The sequence below is a fragment of the Monodelphis domestica genome, chromosome 2 (genome assembly GCF_027887165.1).
Source record: "Monodelphis domestica isolate mMonDom1 chromosome 2, mMonDom1.pri, whole genome shotgun sequence".
NCBI lineage: Eukaryota > Metazoa > Chordata > Mammalia > Didelphimorphia > Didelphidae > Monodelphis > Monodelphis domestica.
Genome location: NC_077228.1, coordinates 282,236,900 through 282,254,356, shown reverse-complemented (window position 1 = coordinate 282,254,356; position 17,457 = coordinate 282,236,900). Strand labels below are relative to the sequence as shown.

Here is a 17,457-nt window from a genome sequence, read left to right as displayed (position 1 = left end):
AACAAGTATGTCTTTTTAATGACTAGATATAAAACATTTACATATAAGACTTCTCAAAAGTCTTATTGAAATTTTAAGCTATTAAAGTTTAATAGCTATTAAAGCTTAAATCCACACAAAGACTTTTGGGACACTCTGTATAATGAATTTGAATTTGTCTTGAATAAGATATTTCCAAAGAATCATGGACCAGGATTTATAGTTATACTGCCTCCTCCCCACCACCAATTCTTTGCTTGGTATGGTCTTTACACCCTTTGTTATTATTATTGTTGTTGTTGGTTATACTAATTAATAATTATAGCAATAATAACACGTTTTTATAACTCTTTAAGTTTTTTTTTTTAATTAAAACCCTTACCTTCTGTCTTAGAATCAATACTGTGCATTGGTTCCAAGGCAGAAGGTGATAAGGGCTAGGCAATGGGGGTCAAGTGACTTGCCCAGGGTCACACAGCTGGGAAGTATCTGAGGTCAGATTTGAACCTAGGACCTCCCATCTCTAAGCCTTGCTCTCAAATCTACTGAGCTACCCAGCTGCCCCCAAGTTGTTTTTTTTTAAAATATATTCTTGGGTATGTTTTTGGAAGAAGAGAAGGAAGAAAGAGGAGAAATAAAACGTCTGCATCTCTGTGTTGGGATGTTTACATATTTTTTATTTGGATGTTTTATTTTAATAACAAATATCTAGAGTTTTCCAAAATTATACAATCCATATTGTCTACTTTTCTTCTTCCCTCCCCCTTCCTGGAGCTGACAAGCAATTCAATCTGGGTTATACATGTATTATCACACAAAACATATTTCCATATTATTTATTTTTGTAGGTGAATAATCTTATAAAACTAAAACAAAATGTTTATATTTTAGACTCCTTTCAATTCACAGAGTGAGACACAGTGGATAACGGGCCAGATCTGGGGATTTAACCTAGCCTCCAACTCTTATTAGCTGCTTGACCCAAAGCAAGTCACAATCTTTCTGAACTGAGCCTCTGACATCTCTCTAGGACTTACATTGGAAAATGTATGGATTCCATTCACCATATCTGTCTTTTTATTTTGGGGGAATCTTTTTCCTTTCATTATAGCTTCCTATGTTTTACCTATGTGAATGTAATTATTGTTTAGAAGTGAGAAAATCAGGATTCATGTCTTCAGTTCAACCTTTGATCCAGATTTAGACCTTAGACTAATTGTTTAATCAATCTTGGCTTCAGTTTTTCCATGTTTGTTATGTATAAATCTTTCCTATGCTCATAAGTTCTTCCTATTCTGCAAGAGACAAAGGTAAGGGGTAAGAAGGCATTAAAAAGGTCTCCTTTCCACTCTCTGCCTCCCTGCCACCTTCTTCTAGACTGTGGTTACTCACAATTTGGTCTATATTTCCAACATCTTCACTCTTTGACTCAGAATGAGTTGCTGAAGTCAGAAGGACCTGAGCAAAGGTGGGATGGTGGTGGAGGAATCTTTTTTATACCTCTTGGGTCTCTGAAAGTCCTCTGCTAGTAGCCTAATCTAGACTCTGTCCCTCCCAACTGCCCTGTTCCCTCTGACATTTAGGAGAGTGTCTTTGAGCCAAGCCCCTTCAACTGATGAGTGATAGCTTCCCTTACCACCACTATTCTCCTCCTCCCTTTACCAAGCCTATCCCTGGAGGTTCCTTTGACCCTCACTGGTTATTTTTGACTCCTCTTGGGGGGCCTAGATTCCCTGGCTATCATGGCTAAGCCAGGGAATTCTCCCCAACCCCCACCCCACCTCAAAGTGCTTCAGTTAATCTGGGGAATTCAATGCCAGAGACCTGGCTCCTCCCCCTCCAGCTGCTACTGAGCTCCTTCTAGGGCAGTGAACTCCCCACTAGGGCCCCCTCCCCAATTCCCAATGGATTTAAAGGGCCCACAGAGACATCCTTGGCTAAGGGAATCCTCAGACCTATTTCAGTTTCTGCAAAATTATAATCATCTATTCTCTTCAGGGAAGGCATAAAAAGGATCCATTGAAAGGCTTCAGAGAGACAGAGAGAGAGAGAGAGACAGAGAGAGAGAGACAGAGAGAGAGAGAGACAGAGAGAGAGAGAGAGAGAGAGAGAGAGAGAGAGAGAGAGAGAGAGAGAGAGAGAGAGGGAGAGAGAGAGAGAGAGAGAGAGAGAGAGAGAGAGAGAGAGAGACTGAGAGGCTGAGAGACTGAGAGGCTGAGAGCCTGAGAGAGCCTAAGAGAGAGACAGAGACAGAGAGACAGAGACAGAGTGACAGAGAGACAGAGAGAAAGTCATCATAAGCATTTTTTGGCCCCAGCTGTGTACAAGACACTGGGGAAAATTAAAAGGTCTAGACAAAACAGATCTCTGTCCACTTTTTAGCTTATGGTCTCATGAGAGTTTTGGCCCATAACAGGAGATAACTATTCTACAAAATACTGTATGGTATGTGAATCAGAGAAGTCAAAAGTGTATGTTAAATGGCCAGAATAACTAATGACTAAGCAGGAGTTAGGGAAGACTTCTTGAAAGAGGTAACAAAAAATATTCTTACCTTCCATCTTAGCATCACTATTGGTTCCAAGGCAGAAGAAAGGTAAGGGCTAGGCAATGGGAATTAAGTGACTTGCCCAGGGTCACACAGCTAGTAAGTATTTGAGGGCATATTTGAACCCAGGATCCCCATCTCTAGGCCTGGCTCTCAATCCATTGAGCAATCTAGTTGCCCTTAGGTAACATGTTAATAATGACCATGGTGGTGATGATGATGATGATGATGATAGCTAGCACTTTAAGGTTTGCAAAGTACTTTACAAATAACATATGTTCCTCCCAACAACTCCATTTTATTTATCCCCATTTTACAGATGAGGAAATTGAAGTATGTAGAATTTAAGTGACTTATCCAGGGTCACACAGTAATCATCTGAGGCTGATTTGAAATCAGGTGTTTCTAACTCCCAAGACCAGTAATCTATCTACTATGATCTAACTGCCTAGCTGGGAGATAAAGAGTGAGGAGGCATTAAACAAGTAGAGAGCAGGGGTGAAGGCATTAAGAAGATTCGGTGGTATTCTGTGAACAGAGGCACAGAGGTGGGAAATATGCACACATATATGCACACATGTATGTATGCATATTTTTATGTAAGATGGCAGGTGGTCCAATTTGACCAGAATGTAGATCAGATGAATGAGAATAGTATGAAGCATGGAAGGGGAGAGAAAAGGAAGGGAAGGGATGGAAAGGGGGAAGGGGTGTTGTGGGGGCAAAGAGGTATACTCCTTGGGTTCCAGAAGGATACCTTTTTCTTCAAGAATGCAAGATTCCAAAACTTAGCTTAAAAATAAAAAGAGAAATTTATTAATTTAGAAAGTAATGCTGAGAATGGCCAGGAGGATAGTACAGGTGGAACAGCAAGATGGAAGGCTGCTCCCAGAATCTATCAATTCTGGGGATTTTATACTCTTACAACAGATGCTGTATCATGGTGAGGACATGACTCTAGAGTCATCTGACTGGGGTCTGCCTGGAGACATAGGGAATGACCCTCATAAAAGATTCTTTAGTTTTAGGGAACAGACAGATGTCTGAGATGTAACCTGATAGAATCAAGGTGTGGCCTGGAGGTGCATCTCTCTGTCCATATTAAATCTAAAGGAGGATCAAAGGAGGACAATCCTCCCAGGGTCTTATAGGGGCCATTAGATGTGTTGGGTTAGGAGTCACAAGGATGTAAGGGAGCAAATGAATTTCCCTGATAATAGTTCGCCTGAGTTTCTGGGGGTACAATGCCCATATCAGGGGGAAGGAAAGGGATGGGACGGGGAAGAGAAAAGAAGGGAAGGGGGAGTGGAAAGGGGAAGGAAAGGGAGAGGGTAAGATGATGCCAGATAGTGAGAAACCTTGACTGGCAGGCAGAGAAGTTTAAATTTTACTAATTAGATAATAGAAAATCACTGCAGAATGGTCAGAACTGGTCAGAAGAATTGAATGACTCAAGGTATATGTTGAAAAGAGGAGAGATTTTTGCAATGAATCAGTGAATTGAAAGAGTGTTCACTACAGGAACCTGGATGCTTTTGACAGTGAACCTGGGGGTTGGGGGAGGAGGAAAATAAAATCAAGTAGGATATGGGGAGAGATAGGATCACAACCCATGAGGAACAAGTCCTGCAAAGGTGAAGGAGCTATAGAACAATGGTACACAGGGAGATCAGAAAGAAATCACAATGCAAGGGTGACAGAGGATAAGAAGGCAGGAAGGAAATCAACATTCTTTAAGTACCTAGCATTAGGCACTGTGCTAAGAGCTTTATAAAAATTATCTCATTAGATTCTCACAGCAACCCTAGGATGTAGTTACTATTATTATCCCCACTTCATAATTGAGGAAACTGAGGCAGGCAGAGGTTAAGTGAACTGGCCTAGAGTCACATAGTAAGTGTCCAAGGCTGAATATCAATAACAATAACCTGTGCTAAGTGCTTTACAGTTATTATCTCATTTGATTCTCACAACAATCCTGGGAGATAGGTGCTATTATTATCCCCATTTTACAGATGAGGAACTGAGACATAGAAATGAAGTGACTTGTCCTGGGTCACATAGCTGTTAAGTGTCTGTGGTTGTATTTGAACTTAGGTCTTCAGAACACTTTTATCCATCAAGGAATAAACACAAGGAACAAATCATTCCTTCCTAGACCTGGCTCCATCATTTTTCAGGTTTTTGCTTCCCTTTAGTAGTATTGAGATGACATTCAATAAGCAAGACTAGATTGAGTTAGTAAAAAAAAAATCATAATTTTCAGACTGTAAAGGGATTTCAGAGACCATCTAGAGGCCAATCTCTTGAGGCTGAGGGAGGGAAAGTAACTTGTCCATGGTTACCCACAGAGAACCTACAACATGATATGAGGGCAAGAGGCCTGGAACTGGAATTGGAAAGCCTGGGTTCAAATCCTATCTCTGTCACTTACTACCCTTGCAACCTTGGGCAAATCACTTAATCTCTCCAAGCTTGTTTCCTCATTTGTTAAATTAGAGAGTTATCTAAAAGGCCTCAGAGGTCCCTTCCAGCTTTAAATCTGTAATCTTCCGACTAATTGCAGATTTCTCTTCCCTCTGCAGAGTCTTTTTGAGAAAGCACTTAGAAGCATTTAGTACCTTTTATTTTGGAATTGAGACGGAAGGTTAAGTCCAACCCAAATGGAGGCAGAGGGTTAATTCTTCTCAAAGGACTGGGTCTGGGTCTGCCCCAGAGAAGGGAACTGAGTTGGCCTGGAGACAGGAAAAGTGGAGGTTTGACTAGGGGAAGGTTTAAATTCTCCGAGTGATGAAAGGAGACACCTTCCAGGCCCTTTGAAGGGTTGGGAGCTTTATGTGCAGGGACAGCTGGGATCCTAACTGTGTTCCTCTCAGACTCAGCCCACAGTGACCTCTCTCTGTTTTCCCCACCCCCTCCAGTTGTCACTGTTGAGACTAGATGCACAAACACAGGTCAACACACAAATATTCCCGGTGGGCCCAACCCAACCCCCTAAGGCAACGGGCTTTGTTGACATAAACAGTGTGTATGAAGGTGGGGGATGGGGGTGGGGAAGTGGGGGCTCACAGCTTGCAGTGGGGAAATGAGGCTCCAGTGGTCTATTACCTAATAAGGGATCACAGGATCCTGGCTTAACCTGAGCAAATTGTAAAGTGCTGGGTGGCTTCCATAGCCTTTTTTTTCCCCCTTTCCCTCTTCTCTTGTCCTCTGGTTCCCTTTTATTTTAGGGACCCATTCCAGCAGCCTATAGCTGCCATCTTACTTACCCTTCTGCAGTTACAGTGACAGGCTATCTGATCAACTGTTTCACACTAAAGAGTCAGGACTTAATGAGCCTGGCCCTTCCCAGAAGTATTTGCTTGGTAGGTAGAGGATAGATAGAGGGGTAGATGGACAGATAGATAGACAGACAGATAGACATATATAGACAGACAGACAGATAGACTGATAGATATAGACTGACAGATAGATATAGACAGACAGATAGACATACAGATGGACAGATAGATGGATGGATGAATGAATGGATGGATAGCTGAATAGGCAAATAGGTGTATAGATAGATAGACAGACAGACAGATAGATAGATAAATAGAGAGACAGATATAGACAGACAGACATATAGATATATATAGACAGACAGACATAGACAGACTGATATAGATAGAAATAGACAGATAGGTACAGACAGATCAATAGATAGATATAGAAACAGATAGACAGATATAAACAGACAGACACAGACAGATAGATAATAGGTGGATCAATTGATTGATAGATGAATATAGATGATGGATAAATAAATAGATGAATGGATAGATAAATGATGGATGAATAGATGAATAAATAGATGGATAGATAGAGAGATAGGGTATTTATTAATTGCTCTGTGCCAGGAACTATGCTATCTTAAAATAGAATCTCATGGGAGAAGACAAGTCTTAACCACAAAAGAATTAAGCAGGGATGGTGGAATTTAGGATATCAGTAGGGAATAAGGGGACAGGTTTCTCTCAGGCATACCAAGTATATGTAGTTGGGGTGAACAATGGCCTGTAGTGGCAGAAGGTTTAATTGTCCCTCCACACAACCTTCCAGATATCCACCTATCTTAATATATCGATTTAAATCCCAACTATATTATACTTGAATAAATATATAAATGCCATCCTCCCTCCTTTATTTAACATGGTCAACATCCCCTTTTCAAAGCCCCTTTTCTACTCTATATTCCTTCCACATTTCTGACTCCTCCAGAGAACTCCTAGGGCAGTATTGGTGAAGACATGGCTCTTGTGCAGAGCTGGCACTCAGAGAGCTGCTCCATTTTCCCTCTCCCAGCCCCCAGGACATTTTTTGCATACTTTACCCCTCTGTCCAGCCGCCCAAAGCAATCACTTTCTTCCTCAGCTCTCTCTGGTAATGGGGAGTGCATTGTGCTCAGACAGCTTGAATTTGTCCTCTGGACACTCAAACTGGGAAAAGGTTCACCAATGCTGTCCTAGGGAATGGGTATGAAATCAGGGTGGACTTAATAGTTGGTAGCTCCATCCTCCCTTTCCATTCTTACTATAGTGAATCACCTAAAACACCATGTACACAAACTGAAGGGTTCATCTGTATTTGGAAAAGCATACTCAAAAACACTATGTACACACACTGAGGTGCAACAGGTGGAAAAACACACTCACCACAGATAAAAAAGATATGCACACCCATATATATTCAAGCATGTTTTGGATGGTGGACTCCTGAGATATATCTGGCTCTGGCTGGAGGCAGCTCCTGACTTTATTTATATACAACTCAGTGGTAACTAGCAACAGGACACCAGGGAGGAGGTGGAGTAAATGCTTCATGCATAGGACTGGGGGCTGGAAATTAGGGATGAGGAAGGGGGAAAGGTTGAGTAGATGAGGTCATGTAAATTTAGGGACTTTGAATCAAGGAGCTGATGTTGGAGGGGCTGGGTTTTAGTAGATTAGAGACCAAGTTCTAGAAAGTAATGGGGAGTTCTCTTGGACAACCTTTTGTCTTCTGGTTAAGATACTCCTAGTTTTCTGGAAATATGAGAAATCCATTGAGGTCTGTACTATTTCTGCAAGCCCATAATGCTTTACCATAACCCAGGCACAGCTATTTCTGACATGAACCCCTAGAGAAGGTATGACCTTAGGAGAGAGCCTATATAATTTCTCCTAGGGTATGAGATATCATAACTCTCTAACTGGGATGTAAAGAATGAATGGCCACTAAACAAGTGGAGAACAGGGATGAAGGCATTCAGATAGGGAACATTGATGAGCATGGGGTATAAAGGTGGGAAATTTGAGCATACATGTACAAGGCATATATATATGTATATATGTACATGTATGTAATTGTTTTTGTTGTCCAGTCACTTCAGTCATGTCTGACTCTTTGTGATCTCACCTGGGGTTTTCTTGGCAAAGGTACTAGAGTGATGTGCTATTTCCTTTTCCAGCTCACTTTACAGATAGGAAATTAAGGCAAACAGGGTGAAGTGAGTTGCTCAAGGTTAGACAACTAGTACCTATCTGAGGCTGGTTTTGAACTCAGGTCTTCCTGACTCCAAACTTGGAACTCTATCCATTGTATCACCTAGATGCCTCATGTATGTGTGTGTGTGTGTGTGTGTGTGTGTGTGTGTCTGTGTATCAAACCACTAATCTAATAGTGAATATTTATTTAGCATCTTTTATGTGCCAGGCATTATGCTAAACACTGGGGATACAAAAAGAGGCAAAAGGTAGTCCCTGCCCTCAGGGAGTTTACAATCTAATAGTAAAAAACAACATGCTAACAAATATATACAAAGCAAACCATATACAAGATAAATGGGAAATAATTAAAAGAGGAAAAGCACTTAGGAAAAGTTTCCTGTAGAAAATGGAATTTTAGTTGGTATTTAAAGAAAACCAGGGAGGTCAGTGATTGGAGCAAAGGAGGGAGAACATACCAGGCATGGGGACAACCAGAGAAAATGCCTGGAGTCAAAAGATGGAGTATTTTGTTCATCTTATTCTTGGAACATCCAGGAGGCCAGTGTCACCAGATTGAAGCATACTACTGGGGAATAAGGTATAAGAAGATTGGAAAGGCATAATGGATCTAGGTTATTAAGGGCTACGGATGCCAAACAGAGCATTTTGTATTTGATTCTGGAGGTAATAGGAAGCCCCTGGAATTTATTGAGTAGGGGTGGTGGTGTGTATGACATGACCCAGACCTTCAATTTAGAAAAATTACTTTAGCGGCTGAATGGGTGGATTGGAGTGGGGAAGGCAGACTCAACAGCAGGCTATTTCAATGAATAATCCAGAAGCCATGAGCAAGGTCAGAGGAGAGGAGATATACTGAAGAGATTTGGCAAAGGTGACAACTTTGGTAACAACTTGGATATGATGTGTGAAAGAGTGAAGAATCCAAGATGACTCCTACATTACAAGTTTGGAAGACTAGAAGGATGGTGTTTTCCTCTACAGTAATAAGGAAAGAAGGAATTTAGAGGTCACTTATTTTGAACCTCTTCTTTTATATATGAGAAAAATGAGCTCAGGTCCCAAATGGGCAGAGCCTGAATTCATACCCAGGTCTCTGATTTCCAAAGCCTGCTTTTATCATCATACCTTAAAGAGCCAAAGGGAAATCAGCCTGAAGGGGAGACTGGGGCTGGGCCAGAGGGAAAGGTGAAGGAGTTCTCAATCTTAATATTGTATGGGAGGAGGCATTGGAGCCTGAAGTTCCATAGATTTACCTAGAATAGAAAAATGATTGTCCTTGGAGTCAAAAGATCTTGAGCAACTTACTTGTATTGGTTCCTTCCAGCTTTTGTTTCTTTCTTTAAAACCCTTACCTTCTGTCTGTGAAGATTGTCTTTAGCTATCTTCTGATTGTAACAATGAAGATACTTAGCTCTTTCTTTATTGTGAAGATAAAATTGTAATCTCCTGATTGAAACAATGAAGGTACTTAGCTCTTCCTTTATAGTGAAGCTAGAATTGTAAGCTACAATCTAATTTTTAGGTTTTAACTACAAAAAGGTGTTAAGTAACTACAAAAGGTTAACTTAACAAAAGAGGATTTAAGTAACCCAAAAAGATATAATCTAACAAAAGAAGGTGAGAACTAAAGAATGGGTAGTTCTGGAGAAAAGTGTCTGCTGTGATTGGTAGAAGTAAAAATTTAGAGGAGGTGACACAAGAGAAAAAGATCTTTAAAAAGAAGCCCAAAAAGGCAAAACGATTCATTTCAGATTCAGTCAGTCAGTCACCCGGGCTTGGAGTGAAGGATCAGTCACTTGGAGCTGAAGAGAAGATGGACATTCAGAGATTCGGAGATTCGTTAAGACATTCTGGCACTGATTTGGAGAAGCAACCAGAATACAGACACCCAGACTTCTTTTAGACTGTTACTGCTGATGAGTGAAAAGCTGACTTGGTGACCCTCCCTTTCTGGAGGTGTGAAGCCTCCAGGTAAGGCCCATCTTCTTAAGACTCCCTTCCCCTGGCTGGGGCTTAGAAATTCTAGCTGATATCAGAAGAAGCCAATTTTCTCTCTCTCATTCCTTAATATCTTCCTTCTATTGTAAATATTGTGAATAAACTACCACAAATTCCATTTACTTTAGTAATTCATTTTGGGATTTAGAAATTAAGTCTCTGGTGACCACCTAATTAATATATTTCAGAGTCCAACCACAATTAATTTCAACATGTCTTAGAACTGATACTAAATATAGGTTCCAAGGCAGAAAAATGCGTGTGTTTTAAAAAACCCTTTCTGTCTTAACAACCCTAAAACAGAAGAATAAGAGCTAGGCAGACAGGGTTAAGTGACTTTTACAGGGTCACATAGCTAGGAAGTATCTGAGGTCAGATTTGAACTTTGGTCCTCCCAACTCCAGGTCTGATGTCTGAAACACTGTACTACCTAGCTGTCCTTTTATATTCATTCAAATGTATGCATTCATATGTACTAATATTCAAGCTTTCAAACAGACACATTTAAATACAAAAATCACATACTCAATAATGTTTTTATTTTAAATTGTAAAATAAGCTTCTTTTAAACAGATTACAAAGTCTTTTTTATTCTATTATTCTAATGGGCAAGTGATGATAAAAGAAGAAATGGGGTAGCTTGAAATTTGACAAGAGGTCCATGATCTGGGCAGCTTATTAGGAAGAGAATGGGAATATTGATCAGAAGCTATATTGGGGGAGTCCTTTTGCCTGTCCTTCCCTGCCCTCCCTCATTCCTCAGTCCCTTCCCTTAGCTTTTTCAATCCTAACCCTTGCCCTTTTGTCCCTTCTCAAACTCCCCCCTCTGTAGTTTCCCTATCTCAGTCTAGCTTCCCTCCAGTGAAATGAGTCTGGGATGGTGGTGCTGAACTGGGGTTGTCCATCCATAGAAGATAGACCAATGAAGTGGTCACTGTGAGCCAGGCTAGGTAGGGCAGCAGGAGCAGGACAGCTAGGCCATTGACAGAGTACCAGCTCAGTGCCATGCCCAGCACCAATCCAAAGAGCAGGACCAGGTGGCATAGGGCCTGGGGAGAGAAGGGTGGACAGTGATATGGGGGACAGAGGTGGGGCAGGGAACTAGGGAGAAGCCCTGGTATCAGTAAGAATTTCCTCTCTACAGGATTCCTTCCTCCCCTTCCCCTATCACTTTGCCCCACAGACTACATTCAGAGGCTTCCTCAATAAATGCTCACTGATTAAATGAATGGCCTGCTTTGAGGATCTCACAGTAGCACTTCTGTCCCCTCCCCTCCCCTCTTCCTCAAGGGCTCCCCCACCCCATCACCGCACACACCCAGCCACATTCTAGGGTATCTTCACTCTTACCAGACCAAGGTTGTGGGCTCCGAAGACGAGAAGCAATATGATCCAGTTGAGGATAAGCTGGACAGCATAGAGACCAAGGGGCAGGGCCAGAAGCCTACCCAAGCTCCCACCCAGATCCTTCCAGATTAGATAGGAGGCGTAGCTTTGGGGACAAAGTAAAGAAATACCTCAGTGGGGAGGACCTGGGGGGAAGTGACAGTGGAAGGGATGGGAAGAGGGCAGGAATAGAGCAGGGGTCATTGGAGGGCTGGGCCCAGGACAACTGGGGCAGAAATGTAGAGCCCAAAGGAAGTCTCAGGGCCTATGGGAAATAGGCCTGAGGGAAAACTACCATGAGAAGAGACTAGGGACTGGATAATAATTAACATTTCTAATAGTACTTGCAGGTTGACAAAATGCTTTCCTTACAACAATCCTGTGAGGCAGGAAGGTTAAGTATTATTATGCCCATTTTACAGATGTGAATGTTGACTTAGTTTAAGCAACATGCCCAAGTCCACACAAGGACAAACACTAATAACAAGATCAACCATAACAACTATTAAATGTGGTGACTAGAAGAGATCTAACCCAGGTCTTCTGACATTAGGTCCAATGTGTTTTCTTTTATGTGACACCTCCTTTGAGAGAAAGAGGATGAAATAACAAATAGCTGGAGAGAATTTAGAATTCTAGGCTGGGGCCTGGAATTGACCCTAGTAGAATAGATATGGGTCTCTGGTAAGTTGCAGAGACTTTATTGAAATGGTGGACCTTTAAAAGATAGGATTCAGGCTGCTGGAAAGTGACTGGTATCAGCAAGACCTGAGTTCAAATATGACCTTAGACCCAATGTGACCCTGGACAAGTCCCTCAGCCTCAGTTTCCTCAGCTGTAAAATGGGGATAAGAATAGTACCCTCCTGGAAGGATTGTTAGGAGTAGCAAATGAAATATTTGAAAAAATCATTAAGGACAGTGCCTGACACATTGTGATCATTATATAAATACTTATTCTACATTCTTCTTTCTGCACTGCTTCCCTCCTATCTTCCATCCCATATCTCCAGATTGGGACTTATGAAAAATTATGACCCTTCCTTCCTTCCTTCCTTCCTTCCTCCCTCCCTCCCTCCCTCTCTCTCTCCTTCCTTCCTTCCTCCCTCCCTCTCTCTCTCCTTCCTTCCTTCCTTCCTTCCTTCCTTCCTTCCTTCCTTCCTTCCTTCCTTCCTTCCTTCCTTCCTTCCTTCCTTCCTTCCTTCCTTCCTTCCTTCCTTCCTTCCTCTCTCTCTCTCCTTCCTTCCTTCCTTCCTTCCTTCCTTCCTTCCTTCCTTCCTTCCTTCCTTCCTTCCTTCCTTCCTTCCTCTCTCTCCTTTCTTTCTTTCTTTCTTTCTTTCTTTCTTTCTTTCTTTCTTTCTTTCTTTCTTTCTTTCTTTCTTTCTTTCTTTCTTTCTTTCTTTCTTTCTTTCTTTCTTTCTTTCTTTCTTTCTTTCTTTCTTTCTATCTTAGAATCATACTAAATATTAGAGTCTAAGGCAGAAGCATGGTAAGAACTAGGCAAATGGTTTCCCAGGGTGACACAACTAGGAGGTCTTTAAGACCAGATTTGAATCCAGGTCTTTCAGCCTCCGCTGTGTTACTCAGTTGTCCCTGAGGTACTATATTCTTATTTTAGCCTTAGAAAACACTGGACCTGGGAACTGGAAGTTGGAGACAGGATTACACGTAAGGCCTCACCCCTTGGTGGAGTAGATGGCAGTCCATATAATCAAGAAAAGCTTGTTGGGTGGCCACCAGGGTGGCTTTTTCAGGGTCGCATACCAGTTGGGCATGTGTTGCTTAGCAAACAACCAGCCCACAATGGGCCCCACGTGAGGCAAGGCCATGAAGAAGGTGTTTTGAGGCCACATTGTCAAGTGGATCTGAACCTGGGGAAGAAGAGGAGATGCCAGTGATTAGGCTGGCCTAGAATTCTAGCTTTCCTCCTAGCTCTTGGCTCACTCTTCCCAAAACTGTTTACCTTTCAGTTCTTACTTCCTTCCCCATCACAATCCTTCCATAGACCGACAGGCTAGTCATATGCTGGTTTTGTGATGCCAAGAACCAGTTTCTAGTGGGTTGGATTTGTAGTCAGGAAGACTTGTGGTCTAATTCTGTTCCATATACTTACTAGTCATATGACCCTGGGCAAGGTACTGGAGCAGCCTCAGTTTCCTTATCTGTCAAATAAGAATAATAATAGCACCAATATCACAAGGATTGTTATAAGGATAGAATGAGATGTGTAAAATGCTGAGGTCACCTTAAATCATCTTGTTCATCTTTATGTTTTTCTAAACCCTATGAAAAAACTGGAGGGCCCAACTCAAGTCCTGCTTCCTTCCTGAAACTTCTGGCACTGCTCTGGTCCATAAAGTAAACTTGGCTTTCTATGCCTCTTGTAGCACTAATAGAGGACTTAGTGTCTGTAGACTGCCTTGTCTGTTTAATATACGCTCTTCTTTTCTCCCCAGCAAGGCTTTGAACCCTGTAAAGACTGAAATTAATCCCTCAAATCACCCGACAGAGGGCAGGACATACAGAGAACTCTCATTGAATTGAAACAAACAGAGCAAAACTGAACTGAATCAGAGACATGATGGATATGAAGCAAAGAACACTGTATTTAAAGTCAAAAGAACTGAGTCTGAATCCTACTATGTGCCAGGCACTGTGTGAAGCACTTTACAAATATTATTTCATTTAATTCTCATAACAATTATAGGAAGTAGATATTATTACCCTCATTTTACAGTTGAGGAAAATGAAGCAGGCAGTGGTTAAGAAACCTATTTAGCTACTGTCTGAGGTCAAATTTGAATTCAGGTCTAATATTCTACCCACTAAGCCAGCTTGCTACCATCTTGGGAAAATTATTTCTCTAAGGCCTCTGTGGCCTTCAGGTTCTACCTCAGTAAAATTATGTGATTGGACTATGATATCTAAGATCTCCTTCCTGAGTAAAATCCTATTAATCTCCTTGCATCTGACCTTTTTTAAAAACCTTTACATTTAATTTTTATTTTATTTTTTCAATTACATGTAAATACAAAATTTTAATATTCATTTTTTCTCTCCTTTAAAAATTTTTATAAGTAGAATTTATCCACAAGTGTCTCAGCTCCTTCCCACCTTCTCCACATCACAGAAGGCATCATCCCAAATACATCTGGATTTGGACTACATTTCAGCCTCTTGTTTAAGTATCTGGTCACAGCCAAAAATGATCAGGCTTCTTTTTAGTGAATATCTGACTTTCCTTTCTCTGCTTTGGGGGTTATCTAGCTTCCACAGGCATTCTGCCCTGGGGATCCCAGCCAGGGATTCCAGCCTGGCAGCCCAGAGCTAGTCCAACCCAGCGGGGAGGTGCCAATTCCTTCCCGCCCAAATTCAAACTCGGTTAGTTGGCAGTTAGTAAATTCATTTCCTTCTCTAAGAAAAGATGTCACTCCTTCTAGCATCTGAAACCTCAGGGACTGGAGATTCTTCTTAAGACTCCCCACCTCCAAACAGTAAATCAGGGAACTCGATTCCTGACTATGGAAAGCTCCTCAAGGGGAAAAAGAGTCTAAACCCAAGATCACAGGGATAGTAAAGTGCATGAAGCAGGCTTCAACTACAAGTTTTCTTGATGCAAGTCTCCATCGGTATAACCGCTAGCTTGCATGGAATGTGCATGTTCACGATTATTCAGAATCGTCTTTCTTAGCCCCTTAGTCTCACCCTACCCTCACATATACTCTTACCCCTGCCGATTGAAATTAAGCTGACTCAACAAACCTACACACAGATCCCCTAATTAGGTCTTAATTCAATTGGTTTCAAGGATCCTCAGATCTGACTGGGCTGTTCTTTTTCATCTGTCACTTTCTATCTGGCTTTGTTTATTTACTAATTTCCTCCTCAATAAATTAGGGATAATAACAGTTCCTACTTCACAGAGTTAGTGATTGAGATTAAATGAGATAATTTAAAGCCAGTTTGTGTGTCAGGTAACAAGAATTCATTAAATGCCTACTATGTGGGGGGCCACTAGGTGGCTCAGTGGACTGAGGGCCAGACCCAGGGATGGAAGGGCCTGGGTTCAAATGTAGCCTGAGATACATCCTAGCTGTGTAACCCTGGGCAAGTCACTTAACCCCCATCCACTGCCTACCCTTTACTGATCTTCTGCCTTGGAACCAATGCACAGTAGTGATTTTAAGATGGTAGGAAAGGGATTTTAAAAAACCCTACTATATGCAAGGCACTGTGTTATATACCAGAGATATGAGAAAAAGAAAAGACAGGCTTCCTCAAAAAGCTCACAATCTAATAGGATCAAAGTGCTATATAAATGTGATTTATTATTTTTTATTTATATTTATATAATATATAATAAATATATATAAAAATATAAATATATATTTATTACCTTTCTGGATGCCTCACACTGTCTTGCAGCCTGTACCTCTTTCTTCATGTTCTACCCTGAAAGGGCCACCTCATTTTATTCTCCCCACTCCCAACCCAACCCCATACTGAATATGCTTTTTCCTTACCTCAGGCAGTCGACCTTCTTGACTCTGTGCCTGATGAGCTTTGTGGGGAGAAGCAGAGAAGAGCTTGAAGATGGGGTGTGAGGTGGTAGGGTGGGGCTCACTACCTTCCTCTCCCTGATGTCTAGGGTGGTGACAAGGAGATAGAGGAGGTAACCAGTGAATCGCTAGTCATTTTCATTCTTTAGTCAATGCTTTCAAGCTCTGCTCACTCAGGGCTCCCTTAAACCTTCTTGACTTTTCCCTGCTGTTTATTCCATCCTCTTTAGGGATTCATTTCATGGAAGGACAGGAGAGCCTTCTAGAAGCTCCCAATTGTTGTCCACTTCCTGCTTGTAAGCATGGTGTCCCCAAGCAAGGGTCTGCTATTCTCTGATCTCACTTAAAACCAATAGCTTTCCTGTAGGTGGGAATGGCATCAGATTGACAATTATGTCATATGAATTATTTCAATATGAAAATTAAGAAATTTCCAGGATTGGTACTGTGTTGTAGGACACGAAACAGATAGAAGAATAAACAATTCTCTTCTCTTCAAACCCTTACCTACTATTTTAGAATCAATGCTAAGCATCAGTTCCAAAGAGGAAGAGTGTTAAGGGCTAGGCAGTTGGGGGTTAAGTGACTTGCCCAGAGTTATGTGGCTAGGAAGTGTCTAAGGTCAAATTTGAACCCAGGACCCCCATCCTCAAGATTGGCTCCTTATCCACTGAGCCACCCAGCAGCGATTAAGTAATTATGTTCAATTGGAATGACCCATCCAGGTAACTAGTGTGTGTTAGTGTAATGCAGATGTTCTCAACCTCTCAATTTGTAGCAATGAGAATACATAATGCATATCAGGTATTTAAATTCCGAATCATAACTGTAGCAAAATTACAGTTTTGAAATAGCCACCAAAATAATTTTTTGGTTTGGGGTCACTGCAGCATGAGGAACTGTATTGTGGGGTCATGGCATTAGAAAGGTTGAGAACCACTGGTGTAATGAGTCTTTACCTAGGGACAAGGAATTCAGTAATAAAGGAGGGAAATCCGCCTAGTGAGTGGACTTAAGCAGAGGGTTCTGTCCCCAAGGGTTGACATCTTCCTCCTTCTTAGCCACAAGTCACCCTTTTCATTGTTTTATCTACATATGGAGTGAGGAGTGTTTCTATCCTCTTCTTACTCTGGGTAGGGTTTGGGGGAGGGAAGAATGGGAGAAGAGAAGAATGAAACAGGCAGTTCTCCATGAAGGCAGGTGTGTCAGAAGGCAAGAGAATTATTAACTGAAGAGGAAAACTAATTTCCTTACTAAGGGGGATGACAGCTGGAGGACTGAGTCAGAGGGTTCACAGGGCCCCTCCATTAGAAATCAACGAGATGAGGACTGAGTTCAGTGGAAAGAACGATGGATTTAAAATCAGAAAACCTGGGCTCAAATCCTAGGCACATCTATTGGGATTTGGGAAGGCTGATAGGGCTCTCTGGGTCTCAAGCAGCTAGGTGGTCTCCTGAATA

At 41.6% G+C, this 17,457-nt stretch overlaps 1 protein-coding gene across 1 annotated transcript; it reads right to left on the bottom strand.

Annotated features, from left to right (window-relative positions):
- Positions 1-10,583: 10,583 nt before the first annotated feature.
- On the bottom strand, positions 10,584-16,139 carry TSPO2 (translocator protein 2). The gene is made up of 5 exons (XM_007483840.3): positions 15,962-16,139; positions 13,552-13,600; positions 13,119-13,309; positions 11,404-11,545; positions 10,584-11,102 (listed from the first exon to the last, which is right to left on the bottom strand). Exons 3-5 carry the CDS (start codon positions 13,289-13,291, stop codon positions 10,896-10,898), a joined length of 522 nt encoding a protein of 173 aa, XP_007483902.1. The 5' UTR covers positions 13,292-13,309; positions 13,552-13,600; positions 15,962-16,139; the 3' UTR covers positions 10,584-10,895.
- Between the last annotated feature and the right edge of the window lie 1,318 nt (positions 16,140-17,457).

Coding starts and splice junctions, on each gene's coding strand:
- TSPO2 (XM_007483840.3), bottom strand. CDS start 13,291: ATGTGGCCTCAAAACACCTTCTTCATGGCCTTGCCTCACGTGGGGCCC. Junction 11,546..13,118: donor GCCATCTACTCCACCAAGGG/GTGAGGCCTTAC, acceptor TTGTCCCCAAAG/CTACGCCTCCTATCTAATCT. Junction 11,103..11,403: donor GAGCCCACAACCTTGGTCTG/GTAAGAGTGAAG, acceptor TTCTCTCCCCAG/GCCCTATGCCACCTGGTCCT.